The sequence below is a fragment of the Tenrec ecaudatus genome, chromosome 1 (genome assembly GCF_050624435.1).
Source record: "Tenrec ecaudatus isolate mTenEca1 chromosome 1, mTenEca1.hap1, whole genome shotgun sequence".
Lineage (NCBI taxonomy): Eukaryota > Metazoa > Chordata > Mammalia > Afrosoricida > Tenrecidae > Tenrec > Tenrec ecaudatus.
The window spans coordinates 196,818,790-196,846,488 of NC_134530.1; the positions used below are offsets into that span (position 1 = coordinate 196,818,790).

Genomic DNA, 27,699 nt, shown 5'->3' on the forward strand with positions numbered 1-27,699 from the left:
GGCCACCAACTGCCTACCACCTTTGTATTTTTCACACATGACCAGGATGCCTTTCATGGTTTCAGGGGCCCCTAGGTTTGAGGCAGGTGTGAGAGGATGCACAGAAGTGTTTGCAAATGCTAACCTTTGGTTTGAAGGATTGGACTACTCTCATTCGTTAAGCAGGCACAGAGCAAAATTGTCACAGGTCCTGGAAGTGGATGCCCACAGTGGGCAAGCACACCAGTCTCTTGGGGTAGTGTACAAAGATATGTTAAAGATATTGCTAGAAAATCATAAACTGGCTCACTCTGCTATCAAATCCATTCTGACTCATAGTGGCCCTATAGGACAGAATAGAACTGCCATTTTAGCTTTCTGACACTGTAAACCTCTGGGAGCAAAAAGGTCCATCTTTCTCCCTTGGTGCAGCAGGTGGATTCAAACTGCTGACCTTATGGATCCCAGCCCCAGGTGGAATATAAAAATGTGAAGCTATTGTTTCTTGGAAAGTCCTCCATATGAGTCTATGCATTTCTAAAGGTAGTTTTTCCATCTCTCCAATGCTTTTCCTAAAGAATCCCATGTTCTGTGCTTTACCACACATCACAACAGCACTTTTGGCATCTTCATGAGACTCTAATTTGTGTTCCTCTTAGAGGTTCTTTGAGTTTTAGGAACAAAACAAAGTCTGAAGGGGGAAGATTAGGGCTGTAGGATAGATGGATGGGGTCCGGGTTCCCAGTGAAATTCTCCTGGGACAGCCCTTTCTGTCTGCGAAGAATTAATAGGTGCGTTGTTGGGATTGGGAAAAAATTGCTTGGCCTTTTTTCCAATGTAATTTTCCATTTTCTTAAATGTTAGCCCCACTTAAGTGGAGAGCAAATGTTTTGAGAATGATGAGGGCAATGAATGTACAAATGTGCTTTACACAATTGATGTATGTATGGATTATGATAAGAATTCTATGAGGCCCTAATAAAATTATTTTTTTTAAAGTTAACCCCAATAAGTCCCTGTGATTATCATGTGCCCCTTGAGGAAATCTATCACTATTATCCCTTGGGGAATACCAAAAAAGAATTTGTTGTGAATTAAGTGAAGTTTACAGAACAAAACATCAGTTCCACACTCAGCAGCTCATACACCGTCTGTTTCAACTCACCCACTGCATTCCCCCCAGTGGATCCCCTAGGCCGCTTTCTTCCTAGGTTTCCTGTTTCAGTTCCTCGCTTTCCTAACCCTTCAGATCCTGTCCTTGGGCAAACACTGCACCTCTGTTTCCAAATGGTTGGTTATGGCTGATGATTCCATCACGGGTGGGCTCACTGATGGGTGACTGAAGGCCAAAATTGAGACCATCATAACCTGCTGATCTGATGCCTCTGGGTTGAATTGAATTGGCTCAGCATGTTCCTGAAGAAGCCACTACTTTGATTAGGCCTTTATTTTGCAGCCATCCACTGAACGAGAGACATGCTTAGGCACATTTCGTTTGGAATAAACCAGTGCAGGTATGAATCAGAAGCCTAATAACAATACTTAGGGGCTTACTTTTGAGTAGCTCGAGTCCAGTATGAAAGGCTTTGTGAATCATAGGAGTGGCTTGGATTTTATTGAAAGCCTGGCAGGAAGTCATTAAGAAACCCTGGTGGTGTAGTGGGTTAATTATTGGACTGCTAACTTCAAGGTCAGTGGTTCAAACCCTGGAAGAAGGTGGAGTCTGCCCCTGTGAAGGCTTACAGTCTCAGAAACTCTAAGGGACTGTTGCACCCCATCCTATAGAGTTGTCATGAATCTGAATCCACTTGGTGGCAGTGAGTTTGGTTTTCCAGTTTTAGGAAGCCATTAAGGAGCCCCGGTTGCCCAGTAGTTACTTGCTTGGCTGCTAACCAAATTCACCAGCCACTCCACAGAACGACGAGGCAGTCGCCTTCCATAAAGATTACAGCCTTGAGAACCCTGTACGGCAATTCTACTTGTCCTTTGCCTCAATGGCAAAAGGTTTGGAGTTTATTTTGGCAGGAAGCCTTTCAAGAGTTTTAAGCTAGGACACATGATGTATGTTCTTAAAAGTTTTCTTTGGCTGATACATTGTTACTATGGTGGAACAGAACCAGAATGGAAGCAGGGAGATAGGAAGGAAGCTGTTGTCCCTATCCAGGGACTTCGGGATAATTTACTGGACAAATAAATTCAGGAGACCATAAAGTGGCAGGGAGCGGGGGCGGGGGTAGGGGACAATACAGGAGGCAATCGCATCAGAACTTAACAGTGAGTTGTATTGGGGGCTGTAAATCAAAAAAGATGTGCATTTGGGGCAGTAGAGGGTTTACTGAAGTGATGAAGTGTCAGGAGCAGGATTGCAGAGAAAAAGCAAGGTTCTCTTTGAAACATGTTAAATGAGACATTCAAATGGAATTATGAAAGAGACAATGGGAGAAATAATTCCAGAGTTCAAAGGAGAAATTGAGATAGGGGTGGAAATGTCAGTCCTTAAAAACACAGGCAAGCCCGAGTCCCAGGTCTGTGGGCCCCCTCCCCAGAAGAATGCACTACAGAGGACAACACTGAAGTTACAGCTCAGAGAGAGGGGCGCGTCTGCTCAAAGCATTCAGGAGCAAACGAAGAGGGAAGGAGAGAGAAAGAGAAAATGGAACACATCCTGCCCACCAAGTCCTGAGGATGATATTCCTGCTCAGAGCAGCCAGTGCACGGAGAGGACCGTAGAGTCACCCCACCATGTCATGAGACATGACATCCCTCACTGACCCATAGCGCTATGGGGAACAACACTGGAGACACAGTGGGAGAACTGTGCCTGATCTGACCCCCCACACACAAGAAGGGCATGCAACAGAGCAGCAAGGGGGCAAAGCAATGAAGCCCCCAAGGAATCCCCAAATAGACTTCCGGGACAGAGCATGGCACCTCATCAGACTCTACTGGAAAACTCTCACAAAGATCGACAGACAGATCTGCAACTATTTATATGCTTTTCTTTTTTGTTGTGTTTGTTTTGGTGTTTAATATTCTTTATACATGTCTATCCAGATAAGATAGCAGGATAAACAAGACCAAAGAGAAAATGGGTCCCATGGTTCCTGGGGGACATGGGAGAGGGGAGGCAAGGAAAAGAAGGGGGGAGCCAGCAAACCCAGGGACATGGGAACAAATGATCTAAAATTGATGGCGACAAGGATATAGGATACCTGGTGGGGCTTGATCAAGTGCAATGTAGCCAAGAGGAATTAATGAAAGCTGAATGAAGGTCGATCATAATTGTTGGATAGGAGGAAAATAAAAGGAAAGAGACGAAAGAACTAGGAGGCAAAGGACATGTATACAGGTCTAAATAAAGTCATGTTCACATGTAAATATATATATATATATATATATGGATTGGAAAATAGATCTATGAACATATATTTATATGTTAAGTATTAAGTTAGCAAACGGACATTCAGCTTCCACTCAAGTACTCCTTCCAAGCAAGAACATTTTGTTCTAATTAACTACTATTCCATGATGCTCATCTTCCCGACAAGATCGCTGAAGACAAAATGGATGCATAAGCAAATGTGGTGAAGAAAGCTGACAGTACCCGGCTACCAAAAGATATAGCATCTGGAGTCTTAAAGGCTTGAAGATAAACAAGCGGCCATCTAGCTGAGAAGCATCAAAGCCCACATGGAAGAAGCACACCAGCTTGGCTGAACGCAAGGTGTAGAAGAGACCAGTTGTCAGACATCAAAGAGCTAAAAACCATATCAGTGGGTGCTCACCTTCCTGACACAACCACTGAAAACAAATGTGTACATAAGCAAATGTGGTAAAGAAAGCTAATGGTGCCCCGCTATCAAAAGATATAGCGTCTAGGGTCTTAAAAGTTTGAAGATAAACAAGTGGTCATCTAGCTGAGAAGCATCAAAGCCCACATGGAAGAAGCAAACCAGCCTGTCTGACCACAAGGTGCAGCAGGGACCAGTTATCAGACATCAAAGAGCTAAAAACCATATCGGTGGGTGCCCACCTCCCTGATACGATCTATGAAGCCAAACGTGTGAACAAGCAAAGGTGGTGAAGAAAGCTGATGGTGCTCAGCTATCAAAAGATATAGCGTCTGGGGTCTTAAAGGCTCGAAGATAAACAAGTGGCCATATTGCTCAGAAGCAACAAAGCCCACATGGAAAAAACACACCAGCCTGTGTGACCACGAGCTGTCGAAGGGATCAGGTATTAAGCATCAAGGAACATAAAATCATATCATTGAAAATGTGGGTGAGTGCAGAGTGGAGACTCAAAGCCCAATGGTAGCCAACTGGACACCCTTGCTGAGAGGTCGTGGGGAAGAGATGAGCCAGTCAGGGTGCAGGGTAGCAATGATGAAACATATAACTTTCCTCTAGTTCTTAAATACTCCTCCCCCCCTACTATCATGATCCCAATACTACCTTGCAAATCTGGCTAGACCAGAGGATGTACACTGGTACAGATAGCAACTGGAAACACAGGGAATCCAGGACAGATGATTCCTCCAGAACCAGTGATGAGAGTGGCAATGCCTGGAGGGTGGAGAGAATGTGGGGTAGAAAGCGGGAACTGATTACAGGAATCTACACACGGGAATCACTGGTGACACACTGGAAGACCAGTTGGGCAGCTGGCTGCATGGTCAGCAGTTTGAAACCAGCAACAGCTCTAAAGGAAAAGACAAAGTTTTCTGCTCCCATAAACAGTTACCATCTCAGAAACCCATAGAGGCAGTTTGACCCTGTCTTTTAGGGTCTCTGAGTTGGAATTAACTCAACGGCAGTGAGTTTGGACCTTCATGGAGATCACCCTGCTGGGGGTGGCATAGTCATCAGGGAGGCCATAACTGTATTTGTCAGAAGGTCCTGGACCAATCTTGTAAGCTGTTTTGTGTAACAATGTGTGTCTCCCAATTATGGCCCCAATCTTACCACTGTAGTCCCAACTGTCACTATGATGCATTTATCTGTGGCTAATCATGCATCTGTGACAGTTTTTCTTGTCCAATGCCCTATTTTTTAAAAAGTTTTATTGGCACATAATGTATATATCGTACAATTAAATAGTACAATTGTTCAATCATTTCAAGAATCCAATGCCCTATTTAAGTAGCTGCCTGAGTAAATTATTGGATGTGGGAAACAGAAGGATTTCTCCCAACTTGTTTCCCCCAAATAGATGCCAAACTTAGTTGCTTGTGAATGACTATGCACTTGGAGGTCATCAGAAGTAGGTCAGGGTTATTCTCCCTAAGAGCTATCAGCCATCTAGAGCAAGCAGACACCACTGTTTAACCCACAACAAATAGGGCCCACTCCCTTCTGCTAAGGATAGTAGTTGTCGGTTTTCTTGTAGGAGACCCCAGAGAGGGTCAAACCTGCCCAAGGATGACCAAGGCTAGGTTGCCATCATGAATTTAGGGTCTGTCCATTTTGTCACATGTATACCCCTAGACTGTCCCATTCCTATGAGCACACCCCTAGCTCATCCCCTTCCTGTCACGCTTATGCCTATCATACATCCCCTTCCTATGATGTGTATGCTTATTGTACTACCCCTTCCTATGATGTGTATGCCTATCATACATCCCCTTCCTGTGATGTGTATGCCTATTGTACATCCCCTTCCTATGATGTGTGATTACCAGTAATCATGCCCCCAAGGAGATATAACTCTTGGTTAGCAATAAAGTTCAGGCTCTCCTGCTCTCGCTCCGGGGGCTCTCTCCTGCTCTCGCTCCGGGGGCTCTCTCCTGCTCTCGCTCCGGGGGCTCTCTCCTGCTCTCGCTCCGGGGGCTCTCTCCTGCTCTCGTGGTTGGGCTCCCCTCTTGAGGACCATCAAGCGGGGCTGAGGTGAGCATGCTACCATGAATGTATCTGACTCCATTTATTCCAATATTTCTCTCCTATCTCTCATGCTATGACTTTACTATAATCCTTACTTATCATCGCTGTACAATTGCTCCTACCGGACCTGTGATGATTTGTGGGGAACTGTTAGGTAGGCTAGCGCAGGGTTAGGGAATGTCCATTAACGCATGCCCGGAGAGCCAAACCACGGGGACAAAGGAGTGGTGCTGCACATGCTCAGAGGTTCAGGTTCCCACCGGTAGGCATGGGTGGGCACGGAACCTGGATCGGCCCACCTAGGCCAGGTGAATTCAATTCAGCCAATGGGGTCGATCAGGGGTTGTCTACCACACCTCCAAGGTGGAATCTTTGAAAAGGCAGGAGCCCAGAGTCAAGACATACTTTTCTGCATGACACTGAGCAGCTTCCGCCAGGCTGCATGGTCAGGAGGAGACCTATGGGTGCCGTGTAAACCTGAAACTTCTTCTAACTCTCATAAAACTCACTTGGATCATGAACCAGGCTTTGGCGTGAATTCTTTCTCATGCAGGGCCAAGGACTGAGGTACAACTCTAGCTCCAGAGAGATCTAACCGAGCCCTCCTCACCCCACACTTGGACACCATTATGACCTTGTGGTGATGGTCTCCCTCATTCAGATAATGTGTCTTTGTCTTGTCTTTGTCTGCTTTAGGACTTAATGAATGTTCTCTTAAATTAATTTGAGATTTGGGGTCTCTTATTTATTCATTAAAATCATTTTATTGGGGGCTCTTATAATATGTGGGCTACACATATATATACACATACATATATACATACAATGGAGTACTATGCATCACTAAAAAGCAGTGATGAACGTATGAGGCACATAGCGGCATGGGAAGAACTGGAGGAAATCATGCTAAGCGAAGTAAGTCAGGCACAAAAGGACAAGTACAACATGAGCCCGCTGAGGTAATTATAAAAAAAATGCAAAAGGGTCATAGGGAAAAAGCTACTGTATACAAACATTTCTGGGGTGAAGACTGTGTAGTATGGCAGAGACCAGATCAAAACCAGGGATGCACATGGTAGACAACAGTGGAGGAGGTGGGGAAAGGAAAACAAAAGGATGAATATAAGGAAGAAAAGGGGAGCAGGGGCATGGGACACTAACCCACCCAAGGGGAGGGTATTGTTTATATCTGCACAGGGAAAGTGGGACCAGACTTCAACCCAGTGCCGCAAGGTGTGAATGAAACATTCTGGTGTGGAGTAGGGAACCAGTGGAGAGGTCTGGGAGGCTGGCCCCAGTACCAAACATTAAGTGGATGCCTGCCCCTCCCCGCAGAAGAATTTGTTTCAAAGGATGACATTGATTCTGTAGCTCCGGGAGAGGGACATATCTGATCAGAGCACACGGGAGCAGATGAAGGGGCAGGAGAGAGTGGAGCACATCCTGGCCCACCAGGCCGTGAGGATGATGTTCCTTATTAGAGCAGCCAGTCCACAGAGAGAACAACATGGCTGGCCCCACTATGAGACATGACGTCCCTCACTGACCCATGGCCCTGCAGGGGTCAGCACCCAAGACACAGTGTGGGAATTGCACCTGAACTGATCCCACTACACCGAGGCAAAGCACTGGGGGAGTGCAGCGGAACAGCAAGGGAATGGAGTGGCAAGGTCCCCAGGGAATGATGAAAGTGGACTTTGGGGTCACAACAGACTTGACTGGAAAACACTCCTAAAGGCCAACAAATGATCCTTAAACTTTCTTGATGTGTTTTGTTCTTTGTCAGTGGTTTGTTGTTGTTGTTTCGTTGTATACTGTTGCTGTTTTCCTCTGTCTTGTTTTTGTGCATGTTATTATCTCTACAGGTCTGTCTAAATAAGATAGGCTGGATGAACTATCTGGAGGAAAAACAACGGGACTGACAGTTCCAGGGGGACCTGGGATAGGGGAGGTTGGGGGTAAGGAAGTGGTGTTAACAAACCCAGGGACAAGGGAACAACAAGGGATCCAATTTGGTGGTGAGGTGGGAGTGGCAGGCCTGGTTGGGAATGATCAAGGGTAAGGTAACTAAGAGGTATAACTGAAACCCAGGTGGAGACGGAGCATGATAGTGGGACAGGAGGGAAGTCAAGGGAAACAGAGGAAAGAGCTAGGAGGCAAAGGGCATTTATAGAGGTCTAGACAAAGACATGTACATGCAAATATATATATGTGGATAGGGAAATAGATCTATGTGCCTATATTTATAGGTTTAGTGTTAAGGTGGCAGAAGGACCTTGGGCCTCTACTCAAGCACTCCACCAATGCATGAATACTTTCTTCTATTAAATTGACATTCTATGATGCTCACCCTCCTGACACAACCGCTGAAGCCAAAGCAGGTGAACAAGCAAACGTAGTGAAGAACGCTGATGGTGCCTGGCTATCAAAAGAGATAGAGTCTGGGGTCTTAAAAGCTTGAAGATAAACAAGTGGCCATCTAGCTCAGAAGCAACAGAGCCCACATGGAAGAACACACCAGCCTGTGCGATCACGAGGTGTCAAAGGGATCAGGTATAAGGCATCATCAGAAAAAAAAAAATCTTACCATAGTGAATGAAGGGGGAAGTGCAGAGTGGAGACCCAAAGCCCATTTGTCGGCCCCTGGAGATCCCCTCACAGAGGGGTCTAGGGGAGGAGATGAGTCAGTCAGGGTGCGATGTAGTACCGATGAAGAATACAACTTTCCTCTAGTTTCTAAATGCTTACTCCCCGCCTCCTCCCCCCCCCCTCCCAACTATCATGATCTGAATTCTACCTTGCAAGTGTGGATAGAGCAGAGGATGTACACTGGTGCATATGGGAGCTGGAGGACAGAGAATCCAGGGCGGATGATACCTTCAGGACCAGGGGTGTGAGGGGCGATACTGGGAGGGTGGAGGGTGAGTGGGTTGGAAAGAGGGAACCCATTACAAGGATCCATATGTGACCTCCTCCCTGGGGGATGGACAACAGAAAAGGGGGTGAAGGGAGATGCCGGACAGGGCAAGATATGGCAAAATAATGATTTATAAATTATCAAGGGCTCATGAGGGAGGGGGGAGCGGGGAGGGAGGGGAAAATAGAGGACTTGATGCAAAGGGCTTAAGTGGAGAGAAAATGCTTTGAAAATTATGAGGGCAAAGAATGTACAGATGTGTTTTATACAATTGATGTATGTATGGATCACAATAAGAGTTGTATGAGTCCCTAATAGAATGTTTAAAAAAATAAATAATAAGCAATAAAAAGAAGAGAGAGATGCATAAAAATAGTAGGAGGAGGAAATATTAAAGAACTACAGGATAGTTATGTGTTTCTCAGTGTTATAGAACACCCTTGATTTATCATTCCTTCCATGTGACCCTTCTGTGAGGGCCTACCCTTATCTTACAGGTGGGTTTTGGGTCTACACCTTGTCCACACTCATCAATTTGTATGCTTGTTTTTGAATTTCTGATACCTATTCCTGTTGACAACTCATGATCGCACAGGCGGATGTGCATCTTCCATATGGGCTTTGTTGCTTCCCTGCTAGATGGCCACTTGTTTAACTCCAAGTCTTTAAGACCCCAGATGCTGTATCTTTTGATACATAGGCACCATCAGCTTTCTTCACTACATTTGCTTATGTGCCCGTTTTGCGTTCAAGCAATCGTGTTGGGAAGGTATCACACAGTGCCACATTATTAGGACAAATCGTTTTTGTACTGAGGTAAGGTTTAAGCAGAGTCCCATAGCTAATGACACTTTTACTGTGCTCATAATCTACAAGACCCTTGAAATTCATCTACACTTGTTGCACCTCCATTACCAAGATCATCCAGAACCATCAATAAGCACTGTAGCGGGGGCAAACAGTTAAATGAACATTAAGGTCTTTTCTTCATGTTGCTCACATTATAAATGCAAAATAGTTTTGAAGAAGGGGCTGGTCACTATAAGCTAGAATGGCTAAGGATAAAAATTAACTAGTAACTAATGAAAGAGGTGAGAAATAAGCATGGCTGAGTGTGATTCCCTCGCAGATTTTTGTCTTTGAAACATTGTCACCATGAAAATACTTCATACTGTTTCCTTTTGGAGAAGCAAGAGAGTCTACCATTTTAACTATACAGTTCAAAGGAGTCCCGGCACGGTGGGTTAGGCACTGGGTGCTAATGAAGGTATGCCAGCCCACAGGCAGAGAGGAGACTGGCTCTGGTAAAGATTACAGTGTCTGGAGCTCTCTTACAGGGGCGCTGTGATTCACAATCGGCTGATCACAGTGGGTTACATAATTAGGGAGAGAAAATACCCCTGACTGAAGACAAAAAGGACATTCACTTTTCGCAGGAAAGACCTTGCTGGTTTTATTCAGCCATTCTCTGAGCCAGTCGGGTCCTGCTCTCCCTGAGTTTATTTGCTTCTGAAGAGTTCAGAGTCTATCAATTATTAACAGTAACTTTCATTTCCAAGAAGTGAGCACAGATTATGTGTCAGGGTCTATGTCGTCGTCGTATTTAGTCATCACAACAAACCTATGAATTAAGCGACATTTTCACTCGTGCACAAAGGGCGGCCCTCTCAGCAAAGGTCCCTAGGACACAAATCAGACATAACCTTGCTCTGTCAAAATGCCCAGGCTCCCTCACCACGCTAAAATAGTCCAAAGTGGCCAGTGCATTAAGGGCATAAGCCATGCAGGCAGGTATCCCGCGGGCCCCGCGCAGCCCACCTCCCCGGCCACCAGGCGCCAAAGCCTGGGCTGCAGCAGCCCCGCCCCTGCCCTCGAACGTCGCCGGTCCCGCGCCACGCTCGCCGTCTGCGCATGCGCACGTGGAGTGACCACGCCCCCCGCGCGGCTCTGGAGCCATTTCGCCGCCGCCTCCATGCTGGTTGCGTGCGGTTCTTTCGAGTTGTCGGTGGAAGGCCGGAGCCACAGGCAGCCTTGAGAGAGTTGTCCCCTCGGGCCTCAGAAGCCGAAGAACGGTGAGGTGTTTCTGCCGCCGTCCCCTCCTGTGGCCGGGTGACGGAGGCCTGCGGCACGGCAGCCTGGCTTTGTTGCGCAGCGCGAGGTGGCGCCTGCGGGTGGGGGAAGGGACGAACGGCCGGCTCGGCGAGTGCCCGGATTGCGGAGGGCTGGGGTTCGCAGCGCCCGAGTGCGCTTGCGCCGCCTCAGTCGCTCTGTGGCCCCCTAGTTTTCCGCCCTGCACCCTCCAGTCGGTCGGCCAAGCGCACACTCGGCTCCCCCCTCCGGCCTTCCCGCTTCGCGGGTGGCGCTGTGGGCGGCGGAGTGGAGGCCGTGGCATTGTCTGCTTCCTGGGCGCTGGAGCCGCCGCTCAACGCCCAAGGGCCATTCATTCCGCCCGGGGATGATCGTTGCTTGCTCCGGGCGCGGGGTGTGCCGCCGGGAGCAGGTCGGCCACGCGCCCGGCCGCGCCGGGGAGGTTGCGGGCGCGGGAGGGGAGCTGGCAAGACAAGAATACTTGCAGGCTTTTGGGAAAACCTGGAGCCCGGGCTGTTTTCGATAGTGGGGGAAAGGAAGGCGTCTCGGGGGGGGGGGGGGCTGGCTTTTGAGCCGCTCTCGGAAGGCCGAAGTGCGTCAGCGGTGCGGGAGCCCGAGCGTGGTTAGGGGGCCGGGGCCGGGGTTGGATAGGGGCGTGGGGCGGGTTGGTGGGAAGAATGGGAGGACAGATATTAGATAGCAACAATGGGATGGATCCGTGTAGGACGCGTCGCCGTGTCGTAGTGTGCAGTGATGATGGCAAGGAGCGAAGCGAACGGATTGGAGACATTCGGGGGTCCGATTTGCAGCGTTGGTGGGTCAGATCTGGAGTCAGATGACGAGCTGGCGTTGAGATTCTTGCTCCTCCAACGTCAAGTTCTGTTTTCTGTGGCGAGTGGTTTCTTTTTCTTAGTATCCTTCCCTACAAAAGGTAAGCGGACCTGTCAAGTTGTTTTCAGAATTAAGTTCATGACGACGTTGCACCAAGGATACCGGTTGGCTACAGGGAGCAAATGGCTTCTTGTGGTTATAGGTGGGGGAAACCAAGACCAGTTTGGGATGGAAATTAGTCATCTTCTTTTTAACTTTGTATTGTCAAGTGGGCACACAAATGACAATTGGGTAAATTAATGATTTGGGAGTGCAAAGAGAAAACTTATTTGGACATTAGATTCTAGTTGGAATTCAATGTTGGGGTTAGATGACTCTTTAGGAAGATAAGATTTTGAGAGTGTATTCCATATTTGATGTTACTGAACCTCCAGGAAGAGCTGGTTTTACTATTCAGGTGGAATGTGCAGTTACACACTGGTGGAGTCGATTCTGACTCACGGTGACTTTATATAGGGTTTCTCCGAGGCTGTAAATCCTGACAAGAGCAGAAAGCCTGGTCTTTGTCCCCCAGAGAGGCGAGTGAGTGGTTTTGCACAGCTCACCTGGTGCTTACCACACAACACCAGGCTTCCTTCCCATATAGTCTAGCTCTGAGGACCAACTTTAAACCAAGGGAGCCAGGTTCAACCTGGACTATAGGGAGTTGGCACTCCCAGTGGCTTGGATGTCCTTCAAACGGTTAACCAGTAACCAATTTTTACCAACCTGGTTGTTAACAAAATGCATAAAGCATGAACAGAAGACAAAAGTTTAATGCTGATGGTGGAGATTTCTCACAGAACGCAAATGTCAGAATTCTATCTTGCTTGTAATTTAGACATGTGAACCTAACTCACGGCTATTGAGTCGATTTTCACCCATAGCAACCCTGTAAGAGACAGGGATAGCTGCCCCTGGAGTTTCCAACACGAATTCTCCAGGAAATGAAAGCCGCCACGGCTTTCTCCCATAATTAAGACTGGCTTCCTCTATATGTTTGGATTTCCAATAACTTGGGGTGGGGTAAGTGGTAATTTAAGTGTGGCACTTCTCCAAGTACCTTGATAATCCACACACTTAAAACATGTTCCTCAAATTTTAATGGATAAGCATGGTTGAAGAAAAGATATATTAACTTACCTTTGGCAACAGATTTTTTTAACTCAAAATATTTATAAAATTATTAATGATTGCATACATACAAGTCATCTAATGGAAAATTAAGAGGCTGAGTGCTCCCTAAGAGTGTTCCATCATTACATTACTATTATTGGTAACAGTAGGAAAAAGATATCTTTAGGAAAAACAATCCCATCAATTAGCTCCTCTTCTGCATTTTAAAAAAACTTAATATGTGGTGCAGACATTTTTAAGAACTGAAAGGTGAGTTATAGGAGAGCACTTTTGAGTGTTGGCCTTAAGGAGGATTGATGTGACCATTTTAGAGCTAACTGGACATTTGAGAACATTTTAGAAACTTGCAAACATTGTACATTGAGGCCTGTGTATGTATACTTGGGGTTTTGTTTGTATTCTGCACCATTGAAGATAATCCAGCAGTCATCAAAATGAAAGATCATTTGTCTTACTAAAGTTGCTTGGGTTTGAATTTGGGATTCCACAGTGAGTGACTGGGAAAAATAGGTTGGCTTTTCTAATCCTGGATTTTTTTCTCTGTGTAAAAGCAAGTACCATAGGATGGTGCCTAAAAGGACGTTTGTTAGGATTGATGGAGTTAAACAAGGTGCTGGTTGTAGAAAGTAGGATATTAAAGTATTTTTTTTCCATAAAAGTATTTTCAAAGGTGCACATCATTCTTAGTCACTCGTAATCACTTTGTAAAGTGTTTTAGTCTTGATTTATGAAAACATCCTTTTGTGTATTTAAAATTGTATGGTTGTCTTTTTCTTGCAACATCATAAACTTTTTAGTTATGTCAAGAATTTCATTATAAGCAGTTTAATATTTACGATACGGTAGTTTGCTTAGCCTAAAATTTGTCACTTTTTGTCATTTTCAGTTACTACTTTTTTTTCCAGTTACTACTTTAAATAATCTGCTTCTAAATGATTTTTTTTTTTTTTTTTAGGTCTGAAGAAGACTTTTCAATCATGGGTGACATTAAAAATTTTCTGTATGCCTGGTGTGGCAAAAGGAAGATAGCTCCAGCCTATGAAATTAGAGCCGTGGGAAACAAAAACAGGCAGAAGTTCATGTGTGAGGTAGGGTACTAGAGAATACACTATGTTTTCTATGTAGAAATATCTTGCAGATTGTGGAAGAGTGGTTCTTTTATTATGACCTGTCCCTTATTCTATAATTCAATCTGATAAATAAGTTATTATAATTACAGCCCATTGCTCAATTTTCTTAGTACCAAGCTGCACAAATTAATGTTTTTTGGGGGCTTATTTGTTGGGCCTTTTAATTCAAACCTTTTATAAGGTAGTCCATGGTTCTCTTAGGTGTGTATTTATAGAATCTATTTCCAGGATGGTAGTTAGCTATTTGGTATACTCTTAACAGACACTTGAATTAAGAAATTGTAAACTCTTAATATTATCTAGTTCAAACACTTAATACTCTTTTTTTTTTTTTGGCTGTTAAAGGTTCGGGTAGAAGGATTTAATTACACTGGCATGGGCAATTCCACCAATAAAAAAGATGCACAGAGCAATGCTGCCAGAGACTTTGTTAACTATTTGGTTCGAGTAAATGAAGTAAAGGCTGAAGAAGTCCCAGCTGTTGGAGTAAGTACTTAAAGCAAAGCATCAGATGTATGTGTTCTAAGGTTATGCTAACCCAATACAGACCCATGATACCTTGGTTTTGCTGGATTAAGTTCCTAAAGATGTGTGATTCATTCTCATTATGCACCTAATTTATGGGTTGGAGCACTACGTTTAATCTGATGGTTTTATTTCATTCAGTCATAGAGTGTTCCATGGACTCTTAAAGATAATGTATTAAACATTTTTATTAAATATAAAAACCAATAGTATTTTGGATGCAGTTTCTGTTCTCTGGCACTTCCTGATGTAGCAGAGGGGCAAAATTAGTACTTTGTTCAATAGAGTAAATCTATAGTGTTTTTGATACCATGATTGCTATAATTGTATTTCATGGATATCTTAACAAAGATCCTATCATTTTGGTCGTAAGAAATAAGCCCTTTTTTAATTAGGAAAATGAAATTTTTGAATTTGCACAAAATGGATTATTGACCAAAACATCATAGTGTAATTTAAATCCTGTAGGGAACAGAATGAATGTCATTATTTTATAAAGTTATAGAGTAGTAATGATACCAATTTAACAAAAGCATACTAGTCACTGAATTGCTGTTTTCTGACTTGTATAAAGTTAATTCATGTTTTATGTTCTTGCATTGTTTTGATCCTAGAAGTCAGGAGACTTTCTACCAATGCTTTTGTAATTACATCACCTTAAAGTCTTTAATTCCTTTGTTTTATTTATCTGCAAAATGAAAGGATTAGATGAGCATTAAATGTTTTTATTTTTGTGGACTATGAAAAGAATCAATTCTTTCAAATATTTGAAGTCAATAGACTCTGCTTTATTAAGTTTTCTGCCTTTTGGCCTCTGTATTGGTACAGATCTGCTGGTGGCAATTCTGCTCAAATTTCTCTTTACTTAAAAATGGTTTTTATTTCACCTTCATTTTTAAGAATACTTGCACTGCATATAGAATTCTGTGCTTTCAGGGTGTGTTTTCTTTCTTTCAGTACTTTAAAGGTCTTGTTCTGTCGCTTTCATTTATTTCAGGTGGAAAGTCAGATGTGCTTGAATCATTTCCCTCTGTATGTAATATGTGTTTTCTCTGTCCTTGGTTTTCAGCTATTGCACTATTAATATGACTGGGCAAGGTCTTTTAGCCTACTTGGGGTTGGCTAAGAGTCATGAAACCATAATTTGTCTCATTGATTTGGGGAAAGTTTTTTATTATCTCTTCAAATAGTCTATATTATCCTTTCCCCTTCTGAAACTCATGATATATGTTAAGTTTTTTGCTATTATTCCACAGGCCCCTGAGGCCATCTTCATTCTTGTCCATTTGAAAACTTTTAAAGAACCCTGATGGTGCATCAGGATCCCTGGTGGTACAGTGGTTACCCATTGGGCTGTGAACTACATGGTCTGCAGTTCGGACCTCCAGCTGCAAACAGCGCAAACACCATTTTAGATCTCTAGTCCTGGTAGGTGGTTTTAGAAACTGTCCTTGAACCACATACATACTTGAATAGACAGAGATTTGGGCAGTTTCTGACTTTCTTTCTGAGTTTGCCCTCTCACATCTGGCAGCTTTGGCTTCCCCAAACTCCTCTGGTTCTTTATACCAGAAAGAGTTCCCCTGGCACTCAGCCTGCCCTCTGGCTAACAGGTATAATAATCAACACCAGTTACATCCTGTTTCCTTATTTCTCCGTCCCTTTTATTCACTCTGATTTCATATAATTGTGCTTGACTGACACGCACACACACACCCTCTTTCCCTTTCTCTAGAGAGTATAGTGTATGTAGGAGAATCTTACTTGGCCATGTAGAAGCAATATCTTGTTTTCACCTTAACATTTTAGTGGACTTACATCTTTTCAATAATAGACTTTGATCATGCCTTACTTAATTTCTCAGTGCTTTGGTTCCATCTCTATTCTTAAAGTTCTCAAATAAGCCAGCAACTTTCTGTCTCAAAAACTTGTACCTTTTGTAGTTACAAGCAAGTAAAATGTGTGTGCTTGTATATGTAAGCTTCCAACCCCTGCTATTGAGACAGAGCCTCTGGTTGTCTTTGAGAGTAAATCTTCACAGGAGAAGCTTCCTCATTTCTTCTGAGGAGCTGCTGGTGGTTTCAAACTGTTGATTGTATAGTTAGCAGTTCAATTCGTAACCCACAGCACATGTCTCATGTCATTAAGAAGCCTTCATGGTGGTGAGGCTTCTGCATTGGACCGCATTTAAAATTTTGAATTTCATTTTTCCATGGATTTTTTGAATCCCTCTTGTATTTTTCTGGATTTCCACCAGCTTTATAGCAGGGTGTTTTGCCTTTGGGGGTATTTGAGGATATCTGGAAATGTTTTTCACATTCATGTCGAAAGGGGGGGTGCACTATGTACTTAACCTACTATTTAGTCAATTAGAGGCTAGGAATGCTGTTTAGTATGCTCCGTGTTCGGGGAACTCCTTCATAACAAAACATTTCAAATTGCCAAGAGAACCAAAGTTTTTAGCAAGTCCCTGATCCAATCACTATACTGAGTGTATACACAATAGAACATGCATATATCAGTTCTTCAAATTGGTCAGACATTGTCTCTCTTAAATTGGGGGTGGACAATATATTCTCTCTGCGCCATACGTTGCTTTTTTTAATCTATTCATTCTCATCAGTAGAGGGCAGTTCTTTAACTGAGCACAAGGCTGAAGGCAGACATTTTTTACTACTATACTATTGTTTGACTTAAAAGAAGACTTCAGGCCATAGTTTCATTTCTAGGCTTAACATTATCTCAGGGCAATGGTTTCAGGAGTTCATTTGGCTTCAGAAGGTCTATATTCCCTAAAATTGTTGAAATTCTCAACAATAGCAACGGTTCTCGAACGACCCTTTTCACGCGGTTGCCAGATTCATAACAGTAGCAAAATTACAGTTATGAAGTAGCAATGAAAATAAGTTTATGGTGGGGGGGTCACCACATAAACTGTATGAAAGGAAGGTTGAAAGTGGTTATGCAAAAAAGCCTTCTGACCTATAGATATGTGTCAGTTTGACGTAGCTATAAAACGAATGAGTCTCAGTGAATTGGTTTCATTCATGAGAGATTAATAAATATAAATATAGTCCAAAAGTTCTTAGAAAGCAAATAGCAGATGTAAAGAAAAACAGTGCCGCAGAGATTGTCATACTCACTAACCTAAGCTACTTTTATAACGTTAAGTCCAACATCTCAATGTTGTGTAATGTTATATGCTATAAATTTTATACAAATACATAGTATCACAGTTTCATTTATAAGTTACTAGTGCATAATTACGCAGTTTTAAATCAAATAAGTTTTTTTAATGAAAAAGTGAGGTTTTGTTCATGTGTCATTTTGACGTGACACATGTCCATAGAGATGGAGATGTAAGAAATGTCTGGACACCTAGTGTATAGACCACGTGTAAGTAAAATTTTGCTGAAAATCATCCAACAATGGTTGTAGATTTACACTGCTGGGAGCTTCCAGAGCTTGAGTCTGGATGAAGAGGATGTGGAATAGGATTATCATTCTGATAGATCTTGACTGAAACAGAATGCCAGAAAGATAGGTACTTGTGTTTATTGACTATATCAAGACAATTGTGTGGGTCATAAGCTGCAGTTAACCTAAAGTGCGGCCTCAGGATTGGTTGAAAGCTTATTAATAACTCAGGGTATGCAGATGATATAACCTATTTGCTGAAAGTGAGAACTTGAAACACTTCCTGGTTAAGATCAAAGCTGGCAGCCTTCAGTGTGATTACAATTTACAGTGAAGACACAGATTCTCACAACTGGGCCAGTGGGTAACATGATAAATCAAGAAAAGATTTGTTGTCAAGGATTTCATTTTACTAGGGTACAAAATCAATATTCATGGGTAAAATGTTGAAAATTAAGGGAGTTACTTTGAGCACTAAGGTGCTGGACCTGAGCCAGTATAGTTTGACTTGCCTCCTGTGCATGTACAAGTTGGACTTTGAATCTTGAAGAATCAATGCATTTGAATTATGGTGTAGGTGAAGAATGTTCAAGGTACCATCAGCTGCCAAAAGAACCAACAAATCTATCTGGAAAGAAAACACCCAGGGCCTTCTCTACCGACGCCGCAGCTGTGGGGGACCGGCACGGGTGTGCAGGCAAAAGGCGCTGTTTCCCTGCTGAAAGTTCCCTCAGAACAAGCCACACTCTCCCTAGCCCACCATGGCAGATGAAACTAATTTCACGTCCAGCACTTAACCCTATGCGGTGCTCGGCCCTGCGCAAAAATGGCTTCGTGTTGCTCAAAGGATGAGCATGCAAAATTGTGGAGACGTCAACTTCCCAAACTGGAAAGCATGGTCATGCCAAGGTTCACCTTGTTGGAATTGATATTTTCACGGGCATAAAGTATGAAGATATTTGCCCTTCTACTCACAACATGGATGTTCCAAATATTAAAAGAAATCAGTATCAACTGATATGCATTCAGAATGGTTACGCTTCCTTGCTGACAGACACTGGTGAGGTTCATGAGGATCTTAAGTTGCCAGAAGGTGAACTAGGCAAAGAAATAGGAAAATACAATGTAGGTGAAGATGTCCAGGTGTCTATCCTGTGTGCAATGAGTGAAGGACATGCTGTAGCCATACAGCCCGACATATCAGTGGAGCTGATCATCAGCATGAGCAAGCTGTTAGGTCTGGATCCACTGCAGATCTAAAGTTGGTTTGAGTGGTCACCAAAGCTATGGACTTCATCAGCAACCTTGTTTCCTTCTCATTGTTTCGAAATTGTGCTGGGTTAGTTTTGCAAAGGAATTGGTAATTTAACAAAAGAATCAAGATGTAAAAAGAAAACAGCCAGAATGCTCCTTAGAGATGTGGATGGCAAGAATTTGTCTCATACTATAGACATGTCGAGACCAATGCAGAAGGACATCATAACTGGTAGAGGGGCAGCAAAAAAAGAGGAAAGCCCTCGAAGATCTCTTGGTACAGTGGCTGCTCAAACACAGAACGTTTGCGAGGCTGGGGAAGGATGGCACAGTGGTCCCTGTGTTTTACACAGGGCTGCTCTGAGTTGGAATCAACTGGATGGCACCCAACAGCAATATAACCACAAGGAAAAGTAAAAGATGTTAATGTTGCGGGGCGGGTAATGTCAAGTGAGCTCCTTAATAGTAAAAAGGCAGAAGCACCGATGCTCTGACTTCATTTTCCAGGTGGCACCGCCTATACCTTCAGTCACTGATAATCCTGATGGTACAGCAAGTGCTGATGGAAGTGCACCCACAACCCTGGGAGGACCCCTTCCTCCACATCTGGCCCTCAAGGCAGGTGAGAGATGAATGTGTGCACTTTTGACTACCGGAAGAAAATAGATCTGTGTTTGGCTTATTCCCTCCATGTCTTTCTCACTAGTTACAAAGAAACAATGACTGAAAAACTCTCGATGTTAAGAGACACAACTCAAGACTTTCATCATGTCGTTTCTTTGATATCGTTAGCGTTACCACATTTCTCTCTTGATTTAACATGGCACAGGCGAGAGCATCTGACTACGAGGGTTTGGGATTGCCCTTTCTCATTTCTAACTTTCCCCCACTAAAATGTAGACTTGTTTGCCTTAAGAATCAAAGTCATGCTTTGATTTTAGTTTGTGAAGTTTACTCTTGGATAGTGCCAAGACATTTACTGGGATTACAGTGGCAGGGTAGATTTAGCTAGGATGCTGGTCACATGAAGTCTCAATCTGGTGTTTGTAAAATGGGAATAATAATAGGGGTAAAGGAGAAAATATGTGTCTAGTTAGGATTGATGGGTAGTCAACGGGGCATTTATTTGCTTTCTCATCAAAAGTCAGCTTTCTTAATTACCGAGTTTCTTTCTGTTTTCATGGCCACCACTCGTAGGAAGTTTCCTTTTGTGGGTCGCACTGAGCAAACACTTTTCTGAGTCACTTGTCTTAGGTTGAGCAAGTTGACCACAAAGCTATGTGGATGTGTTTGCTGGATGTTAGTCACTTAAAATGTTAAGGTAGTGAAGTAGATTTCCCTATATATCAGCCCTGGGATATGCAATTGAGGTATATATACTACCCTCTTTAAAAAATACTACATGGGCATTTCAGGTCCTTTTCCAAATGAAGCCTTGAATTGACAAGTGCCAAAGCCAAACTATCACCTTTCTTTAAAGTATTTATTTTCTTTAAAATATTGTCTTGAGGGTTAGGGGTAGGGTAAAAAATTTTTTTTCTTATTTATATTTTCATTCATTAAGCAAATGAAACCTTGAATTTTCAAGTGCCAAAACTAAACTATTACCTTTAAATTGCTTATTTTCTTATTTATATTTTAATTCATTAAGCAAACTTTCTCCCCATAGAAAATAATTCTGGAGTTGGAGCCTCTGGCTATGGTGCTCCTGGGCAGACCTGGGATCGAAGTGCCTCCTTAAAGGATTATTATTCAAAGAAGGAGGAGCAAGAAGCACAAGCGGTAAGATGCTGCTGCTGTTAATCCTGTATTACATCTAGCGGGTGTGATTTGGGACTTTTACTGTGCAGCCAGACTTAAGATGTTCGCAGGTTGACAATTTGAAGATTTTAAAAGAGGTTTTTAAGATAACTTGTCCTCACCCTGGTGATTTGGTGTGCTGTGTATCAACCTGCTAATCACAAGTTCAGCCATTGGAATGCACCGGCTGCTCTTAGGGAGAAAAATGAGGCTGTCTGTTCTGTCGTACAAGGTTATTCAAAGTCAGAATTGGCTTGATGGGAGTAAGTCTGTGTTACTGCCACTGAGTTGCGTTACAGTGACCCTTTAGCACAAAGTGGGACTGCTCCTAAGGTTTCCTAGACTAAATCTGTATTGGAGCACGTGGCACATCTTTCTCCCATTGAGAGAAGTGGCTGATGAGCTGGAACCAGCGAGCTTTAGGTCAGCAGTCTAAAACTCTTAACCCAGTGCACCACTAGTTTTTTTTATTCCACACTCATTAAATCTATGTGATCGAGTTGGCCTGAGAAAACAGTATTGCTCCTCATAGTAATAAAAGATCACAGCATTTTATGAGATTAAATGTCTTAGTAAAAACATTTTAGTAAATAAAAAAAAAACATTTTAGTAGTCTAGCTACTTTTTCCACTTCATTTAAAGTATCTGTCATGAAACGCACAATATTCCTCTAGTTCTTTGGTGCTTCCTCCTCTCCACTGTCATGACCCCAGTTTTATCTTAGAAATTTGGCTAGACCAGAGCATGTACACTGATACAGATAGGACTTCTCAACGCACAGAATCCAGGACAGATAACCCCTCAAGGACCAAAAATGAGATGAGCGATACTATTGGGTGGGGAGGAGGATATCACAATGATCGACGACTTGTAAACCAACACCCAGGGGTACGAACAAAAGCATGTGACATGTGAAGGGATACAGCGGATGGTATAAAATATGAAAATAACAATACTTTATAAAACATCAGGGTTCATGAAGGTGGGAAGGAGGGCGGGGAGAAGCTGATACCAGGTGCTCAAGTAGAAAGAGAATGTTTACGAAATGATGGCAACATAGGTTCAAATATGCTTAATACAATTGATGTATGGAATTGTGAGAGGTGTAAGAGCACCCAATAAAATGATTTATTAAAAATTAAAAATATTTGTCGGGGTTCTTAGAAACAATTTAAGTCTAGCACAATAAGTATTGCTTATTGTATTATACTACTGTATACCTCAGATGGTGTAAAAACTAATTTTTAGTCAGAACAGATTTTTCACTGTAAAATGTGGTACAAAGACAGTATTGTAAAAAATTCCCGGACCTTGAATATGCAAATTAGTGCAGCAAAATTAATTTTCATTGATTCACTAGACTCTAGAATCAGAAGAAGTGGATTTAAATGCTGGGCTTCATGGAAACTGGACCTTGGAAAATGCTAAGGCTCGCCTGAACCAGTATTTCCAAAAAGAAAAGATCCAAGGAGAATATAAGTACACCCAAGTGGGTCCTGATCACAACAGGTTTGCTTGTTTCGCTCTTTTCCTTCTGTAGTAAGTTGGGCTTGTTTGGATTTTTGTTAAGTGTGTTCTGTTACTGTATTCTTAGTTGGTTTGGTGTGTGAACCACAGAGGCTTGTGGAAGAGAAGTTAGTGTTTTGCACAAGAATTGTCATTTGGTTGCAATGTGAAATTTACTGTGGTTTTCACTTCAGTGTAATTTAGCTGTGTCAGACGTTTGTCCTTCTCCAAATAGCTGTTTCGTGTTGCTAGATTTTTAAGGTTCTCATTTAATGAGTGGTGGTTTGTCACTAACTGACCTACAAACCAGCCAGAGGTGGTAGGTTTGTCCACTGTGGTTGCGTTAAAGGCAGCTAAACGATTTCTTTAGTGGGTTTGGAGTCTCAGAGATAAATTGGATTGCTTATAAATAGATGTGCATCCAAACCTCACTTCGGCCATATCTCCTGAGTTGTTGAAGTTGTTGGGCTTATTATAAAGCTGAAAAAGGATAGCCTTGCCTTTTCACGTGGATTAAATTAGCATGTATTTTTTGTTATGCTTATAAAGCTGCTGTAAAGGGAGGTGGTTGGAACAGTGACAGTATGTTTCTCAGCCTGCTTGCTGTTCTTCCTGAGAGCATTCCAGGGTGTAGTGATTATTACTCCCAGGAAGGCTCGTCTAGATTAGACTTCTGCTGGGCACTATATTTTTATTGGACTAGAGGGAGGTTGTAATGAAAATCTCCTGGATGACTCAATTTGATGTCTTTAATTATATGAAATTACTCAAAATATATTAAAAATTGTTTCTTGAAAACTAAAGTTCTCCCTCGCATACATCTAGCAATCCTAAAATAATGATCATGGAATCAAAACTTTGACCCTACGGTCAAAGAAGATGTTCAAAAGCGTGGTTCCCCTTCTTCTCACTGTTTGTTCAATCCTGAATTCTCCAATACTTTATTTCAGGTATCAGATATTGTGTTTTTATTTTTTTTTAATTCCACATTTGTTGCTAATTTGATTTTTTTAAAATATTTCATTCTGAACTGATTTGGCTTATTTGAAGACTTTGTGAACAGTAAGATACCTAAGTGTCCCTGAAGTTTACTATTGTACACAGTTTTTGATGTTGGTGTCTTAACGGTTTCTGATACAAAAAAAAAATTGGAGAATCCAGGCTATGGCAATGTGACAGGGGTTCCACTGGCAATCTGAGACAGCATTGCTTCTTGTATGCCTTTACTGAAAGGCATAACAGACAGCAACACCAGAGGTCTGTGTTCATACACACATGTGCTGCTGCTTAGGCTGAACTAAGCAATCACATGGGAAACTATTGTAAACTGATTTCTGGTGTCGCTGTTCCCCCTAGGTGGAGGAGAATGAGATTGAGTGCTGACTTTAAGCCTGGCTGAGAAACATACTGGCATCGGTGTCATTAATGAAAGGGTGGATGTTGTTCCCCTGAAAGCCAGTGGCCTTTGACCCCTGAAGCCGCTGTGCCTGAAGGTCAGTTCACAAGAGGTATAGGAAGGAGCCTAACATTTTTTCAAAGCCTCATCTAACCATTTATTCACAGCACAAAGTCAAAATTAGAGAATGTACCTGAGCAGTGGAAGGACCAGAATGCATGGTTTTCAGAGGACAGTTTTTCCCTTGCTAAAACCTGAATTTATTCCCTAGAATCTTATAGCACTTTTAGCTATAATGTAAAACAAAAAAAAATGCATTTTGTTCCCCAGGACCTGATTTTAAATAAATGTGGTACTGATAGGCTGAAATTTTTGTTACCCTGGGCTGCTTCCAACTGCAGGCAGATCCAGAACCTGCCTCAGAAACCACTGATTATTCATAAAGTGCTTGTATGTATGTGTGGATGTATGCATGAATCCATGTATTTAACTCAACAAATTTATACTATTATTGGTTAGTCTGTCAAAGGAATCATAAAGCATAATTTCCCGTGTGGGGTTGGCATTACTTCTTGCCCCAAGCTTCGTAGAATATGCTTCCTCATTGAGTGTTCTGACTTTTCAGATTCCAATTCTTAAAATAAAAACAACTTCACCTAGGCCTAAACCCTTAACATTTTATTTTCATGAGCAAATGGCCTTTCAACTTTAACCATGGCAACTTCAAGCTGTGCTGCTTATTTGATGTTTATGTACTTTATTTGTTCTAGGACTGAACAGGAAAAAAATGCTTGCAGTAATAGTTTTCCTGTGATTTGCCTAAGCAGTTGGAAAGCCTACTTGATTGGGAAACCCTGGATTAACAAATTCTTTTGAGTAAAATTGTTAACTTTGTTTGTATATGTTGTTACAGGAGCTTTATTGCAGAAATGACCATTTATATCAAGCCTCTGGGCAGAAGTAAGTGTTCGTACGGGCATTCTTTGCTGTACTGAGTTTTCACATTGAAGTCTTGGGCTTACTGCTATGTTCTCTAGATATACAACAGTGTTTTAAGTAAAGCTAGCGAATGAAATTTAGGAAAGATATGATGGGTGTCCTCAGGAGAAATGGAGGTATTCATAAATTAGGTAAGACACCTAAGGGACAACAGTGTGTTACACTTGTAAGGAACTAGTGCACCTGATGGATTTGTCTCTTACGAGTTTTGCAACTTTGAAAACATCACAACTTACATCACTAGTTCTCAGTTTACTTACCTTCCAGTTGATAGAAATTGTATAAGATGCGTTTGAACATGAGAATCTGGTAATTAATGTGAACAGTTTTAGGTTAAATATATGAAAGAGTCAAACCGTTGAATGGTTCACTAAAAGATACTGTTGAGTTTTGTATTCTAGACACTGAAAATTAGTTGCTTTGAATTGGGCAGGGTGTTTAAATATAGATGATAAAGAGTTAACATCTGGCAGCCCATTGATCTTATCAGTAGAATTATGACTGGGTTGGCTAAGACGAAGGTATTTTTGTACTATCTAATCATCTCTCCAGGGAGTCCAGGTATCAAACTGGGTTGGTTACTCATTAGCCTGCTAACCATAGCAGCTAGTACCCACGAGCCCCTCTGAAGGAGAAAGATGAGGTTTTCTGCTTCCATCTGTAAAGAGTCCTGTCTCAGAAAGCCATAAGGGCAGGGTCTTTATGAGTGGCAATCAGAACTACCATGGTAGAAGAGCCATGAGGCAGGCATTTCCATTACAGATGAGTCATTGGAGTGAAGGAATGGTAGCAGACATCAAGGAAGTGTAAAACGCAGTAGAATAAAAAAAATTACATTAGTTCTCAAGTCTTGAACACAGTCTGGGCAGTGCCACTGTCTTTCACTCAGGGTGTGGGCCCTTTAGCCATGCGGTTTCAATTTGCCTTCAAAGCCCGTTGGAGCAATAGTGATGCTCCCATAGCAGCCATCTTCTCTTAGCCAAACTGAGTGGGAAACTCAGCTTTTAATTGTTAGTATTTTTCAGTTTGTCTACGTCTATATCTTCTTGCATTTTACTATAACAAGCGAGAAGCTGCCATGCAACCCTTTTAAGAATTTGCTTAGAAATTTCCCCACCCAGGTATCTAAGGCCATCACCTAAAAGGTTACCTTCCACCAAACATTTGAGCAAAATTCAGACGAGTCTTTTGTCACTTCATAAACATTACACATCCTTTGTCTTAATTGCATGCTTATTTGTTAAGGCCTCATTAGAAACTGCCGGCACCGTATGTTACAGTCTAGCAGACTATATAGTTGGCTGCACTTGGCTTTCAGAGCATTTATCAGAATGCCTTTTTGGTAATCATAATTCAACAAGGTCTTTATGACAATCTAGGCTTTTACTGTTAGGATCTTTAAAACTTCCTAGCCTCAAACAATTCCAAAGTTGCTTTCTTTTAGGTTATTTTTACAATAGCAGTCCCACGTTCCTGTATAAGTTCTTGTTACCTATCCGTAGCTGCCTAGTGCTGCTATCACTGAAATTCCAAAAGTTCAATCCATAACAGCAAATAATTCAAAGGGGATTTAACTAGAACCTCCTGTTTGTGAGATACTTTTTTTATTCCAAATTTATCCTTCAGTCTTTGGTAATTCTCATCTTATATCGTAGGGATTTTTGCACGTGAACATGGATCCAATAAGAAACTCGCAGCCCAATCTTGTGCCCTGTCGCTTGTGAGGCAGCTCTACCACCTGGAAGTGATTGAAGCGTACTCTGGACTTACAAAGAAGAAAGAAGGAGAGACAGTAAGTCTAAAATACGACTCTGCTCATCAAGAGCAATAAGCACATCATCATTATTCATGTTCTAGATCAGTAGTTCTCAACCTTCCGAATGCCTCATATTGTGACTACCCCCAACCAAAAAAATTATTTTCGTTGTTACCTCATAACTATAATTTTGTTACTGTTATGAATCGGGGGACCCATGTGAAAAGATTGTTCGACCCCCAAAGGGATCGCAACCCACAGGTTGAGACTGCTGCATTAGATGGAACTGACTCCTTGGTGGCTCTAGGAATATTCTAGACCCCATGTTGACTGTATTCTCTCAACATGAGTAGATTTGAGTAATGTTCATATGTCTGTAGCATGATTTGTATCATCATTCTTAGGTGGAACCCTACAAAGTTACTATCTCTCAAGATTTGGAGCATCAGCTGCAAAATGTTGTTCAAGAGCTCAATCTTGAGATTGCACCACCAGTAAGTATATAACTATTTGGTTTGCCTCTGGATTTAATTTCTTTGTCCAGACAAGCAGCTCTTCATAGTTTTTGTTTGTTTACAACAGCCTGAGGATCCCTCTGTTCCAGCTGTGCTTAACATGGGTAAATTGTCGACATTTGAGCCGGCTCAGCGACAAAATCAAGTGGGTGTGGTTCCTTGGTCACCTCCACAGTCTAATTGGAATCCGTGGACCAGCAGCAACATTGATGAGGGCCCCTTGGCTTATGTGAGTTTGTCATTGTTCTTGAAACCAACTCTTGTGTATTAAACTCAAACTTATTTTATTTGCATGTTTAAGTTTAATTAAGAAAGTCCAATTTGAAGCTGAATTAATGTTCTTTTGTTCAACTTGTCTTCCCGATTTCCTAGGCAACTCCAGAACAAATAAGCACAGACCTCAAGAATGAATTAATGTACCAGCTGGAACAGGATCGTAATTTGCAGGGAGTAAGTCTGTGAAATAGTCACACAGCCTCCAGCTTCAGAACTTCATATGCATGGGCAAAAGGACCACGTATTAATGTATTT

General features: G+C 42.4%; 1 protein-coding gene and 1 pseudogene across 2 annotated transcripts in view; both read left to right on the top strand.

Moving 5' to 3' along the window:
- Nucleotides 1-10,709: 10,709 nt before the first annotated feature.
- DHX9 (DExH-box helicase 9) overlaps nucleotides 10,710-27,699 on the top strand; it is a 41,656-nt gene continuing 24,666 nt past the window's right edge. The window contains exons 1-11 of one of the 2 annotated variants that reach the window (XM_075528176.1): nucleotides 10,710-10,847; nucleotides 13,826-13,958; nucleotides 14,346-14,486; nucleotides 19,704-19,818; nucleotides 20,866-20,978; nucleotides 22,357-22,505; nucleotides 24,812-24,858; nucleotides 26,553-26,689; nucleotides 27,058-27,147; nucleotides 27,236-27,397; nucleotides 27,541-27,618. In XM_075528176.1, coding sequence (XP_075384291.1) covers nucleotides 13,848-13,958; nucleotides 14,346-14,486; nucleotides 19,704-19,818; nucleotides 20,866-20,978; nucleotides 22,357-22,505; nucleotides 24,812-24,858; nucleotides 26,553-26,689; nucleotides 27,058-27,147; nucleotides 27,236-27,397; nucleotides 27,541-27,618 — 1,143 coding nt within the window. In that variant the 5' untranslated portion in view covers nucleotides 10,710-10,847; nucleotides 13,826-13,847. Of the gene's footprint in view, nucleotides 10,848-13,825; nucleotides 13,959-14,345; nucleotides 14,487-19,703; nucleotides 19,819-20,865; nucleotides 20,979-22,356; nucleotides 22,506-23,871; nucleotides 23,996-24,811; nucleotides 24,859-26,552; nucleotides 26,690-27,057; nucleotides 27,148-27,235; nucleotides 27,398-27,540; nucleotides 27,619-27,699 lie in introns of those variants that run through there. The other variant, XM_075528182.1, reaches the window with a different exon arrangement.
- Nucleotides 18,704-19,202, top strand: LOC142429464 (eukaryotic translation initiation factor 5A-2 pseudogene; annotated as a pseudogene).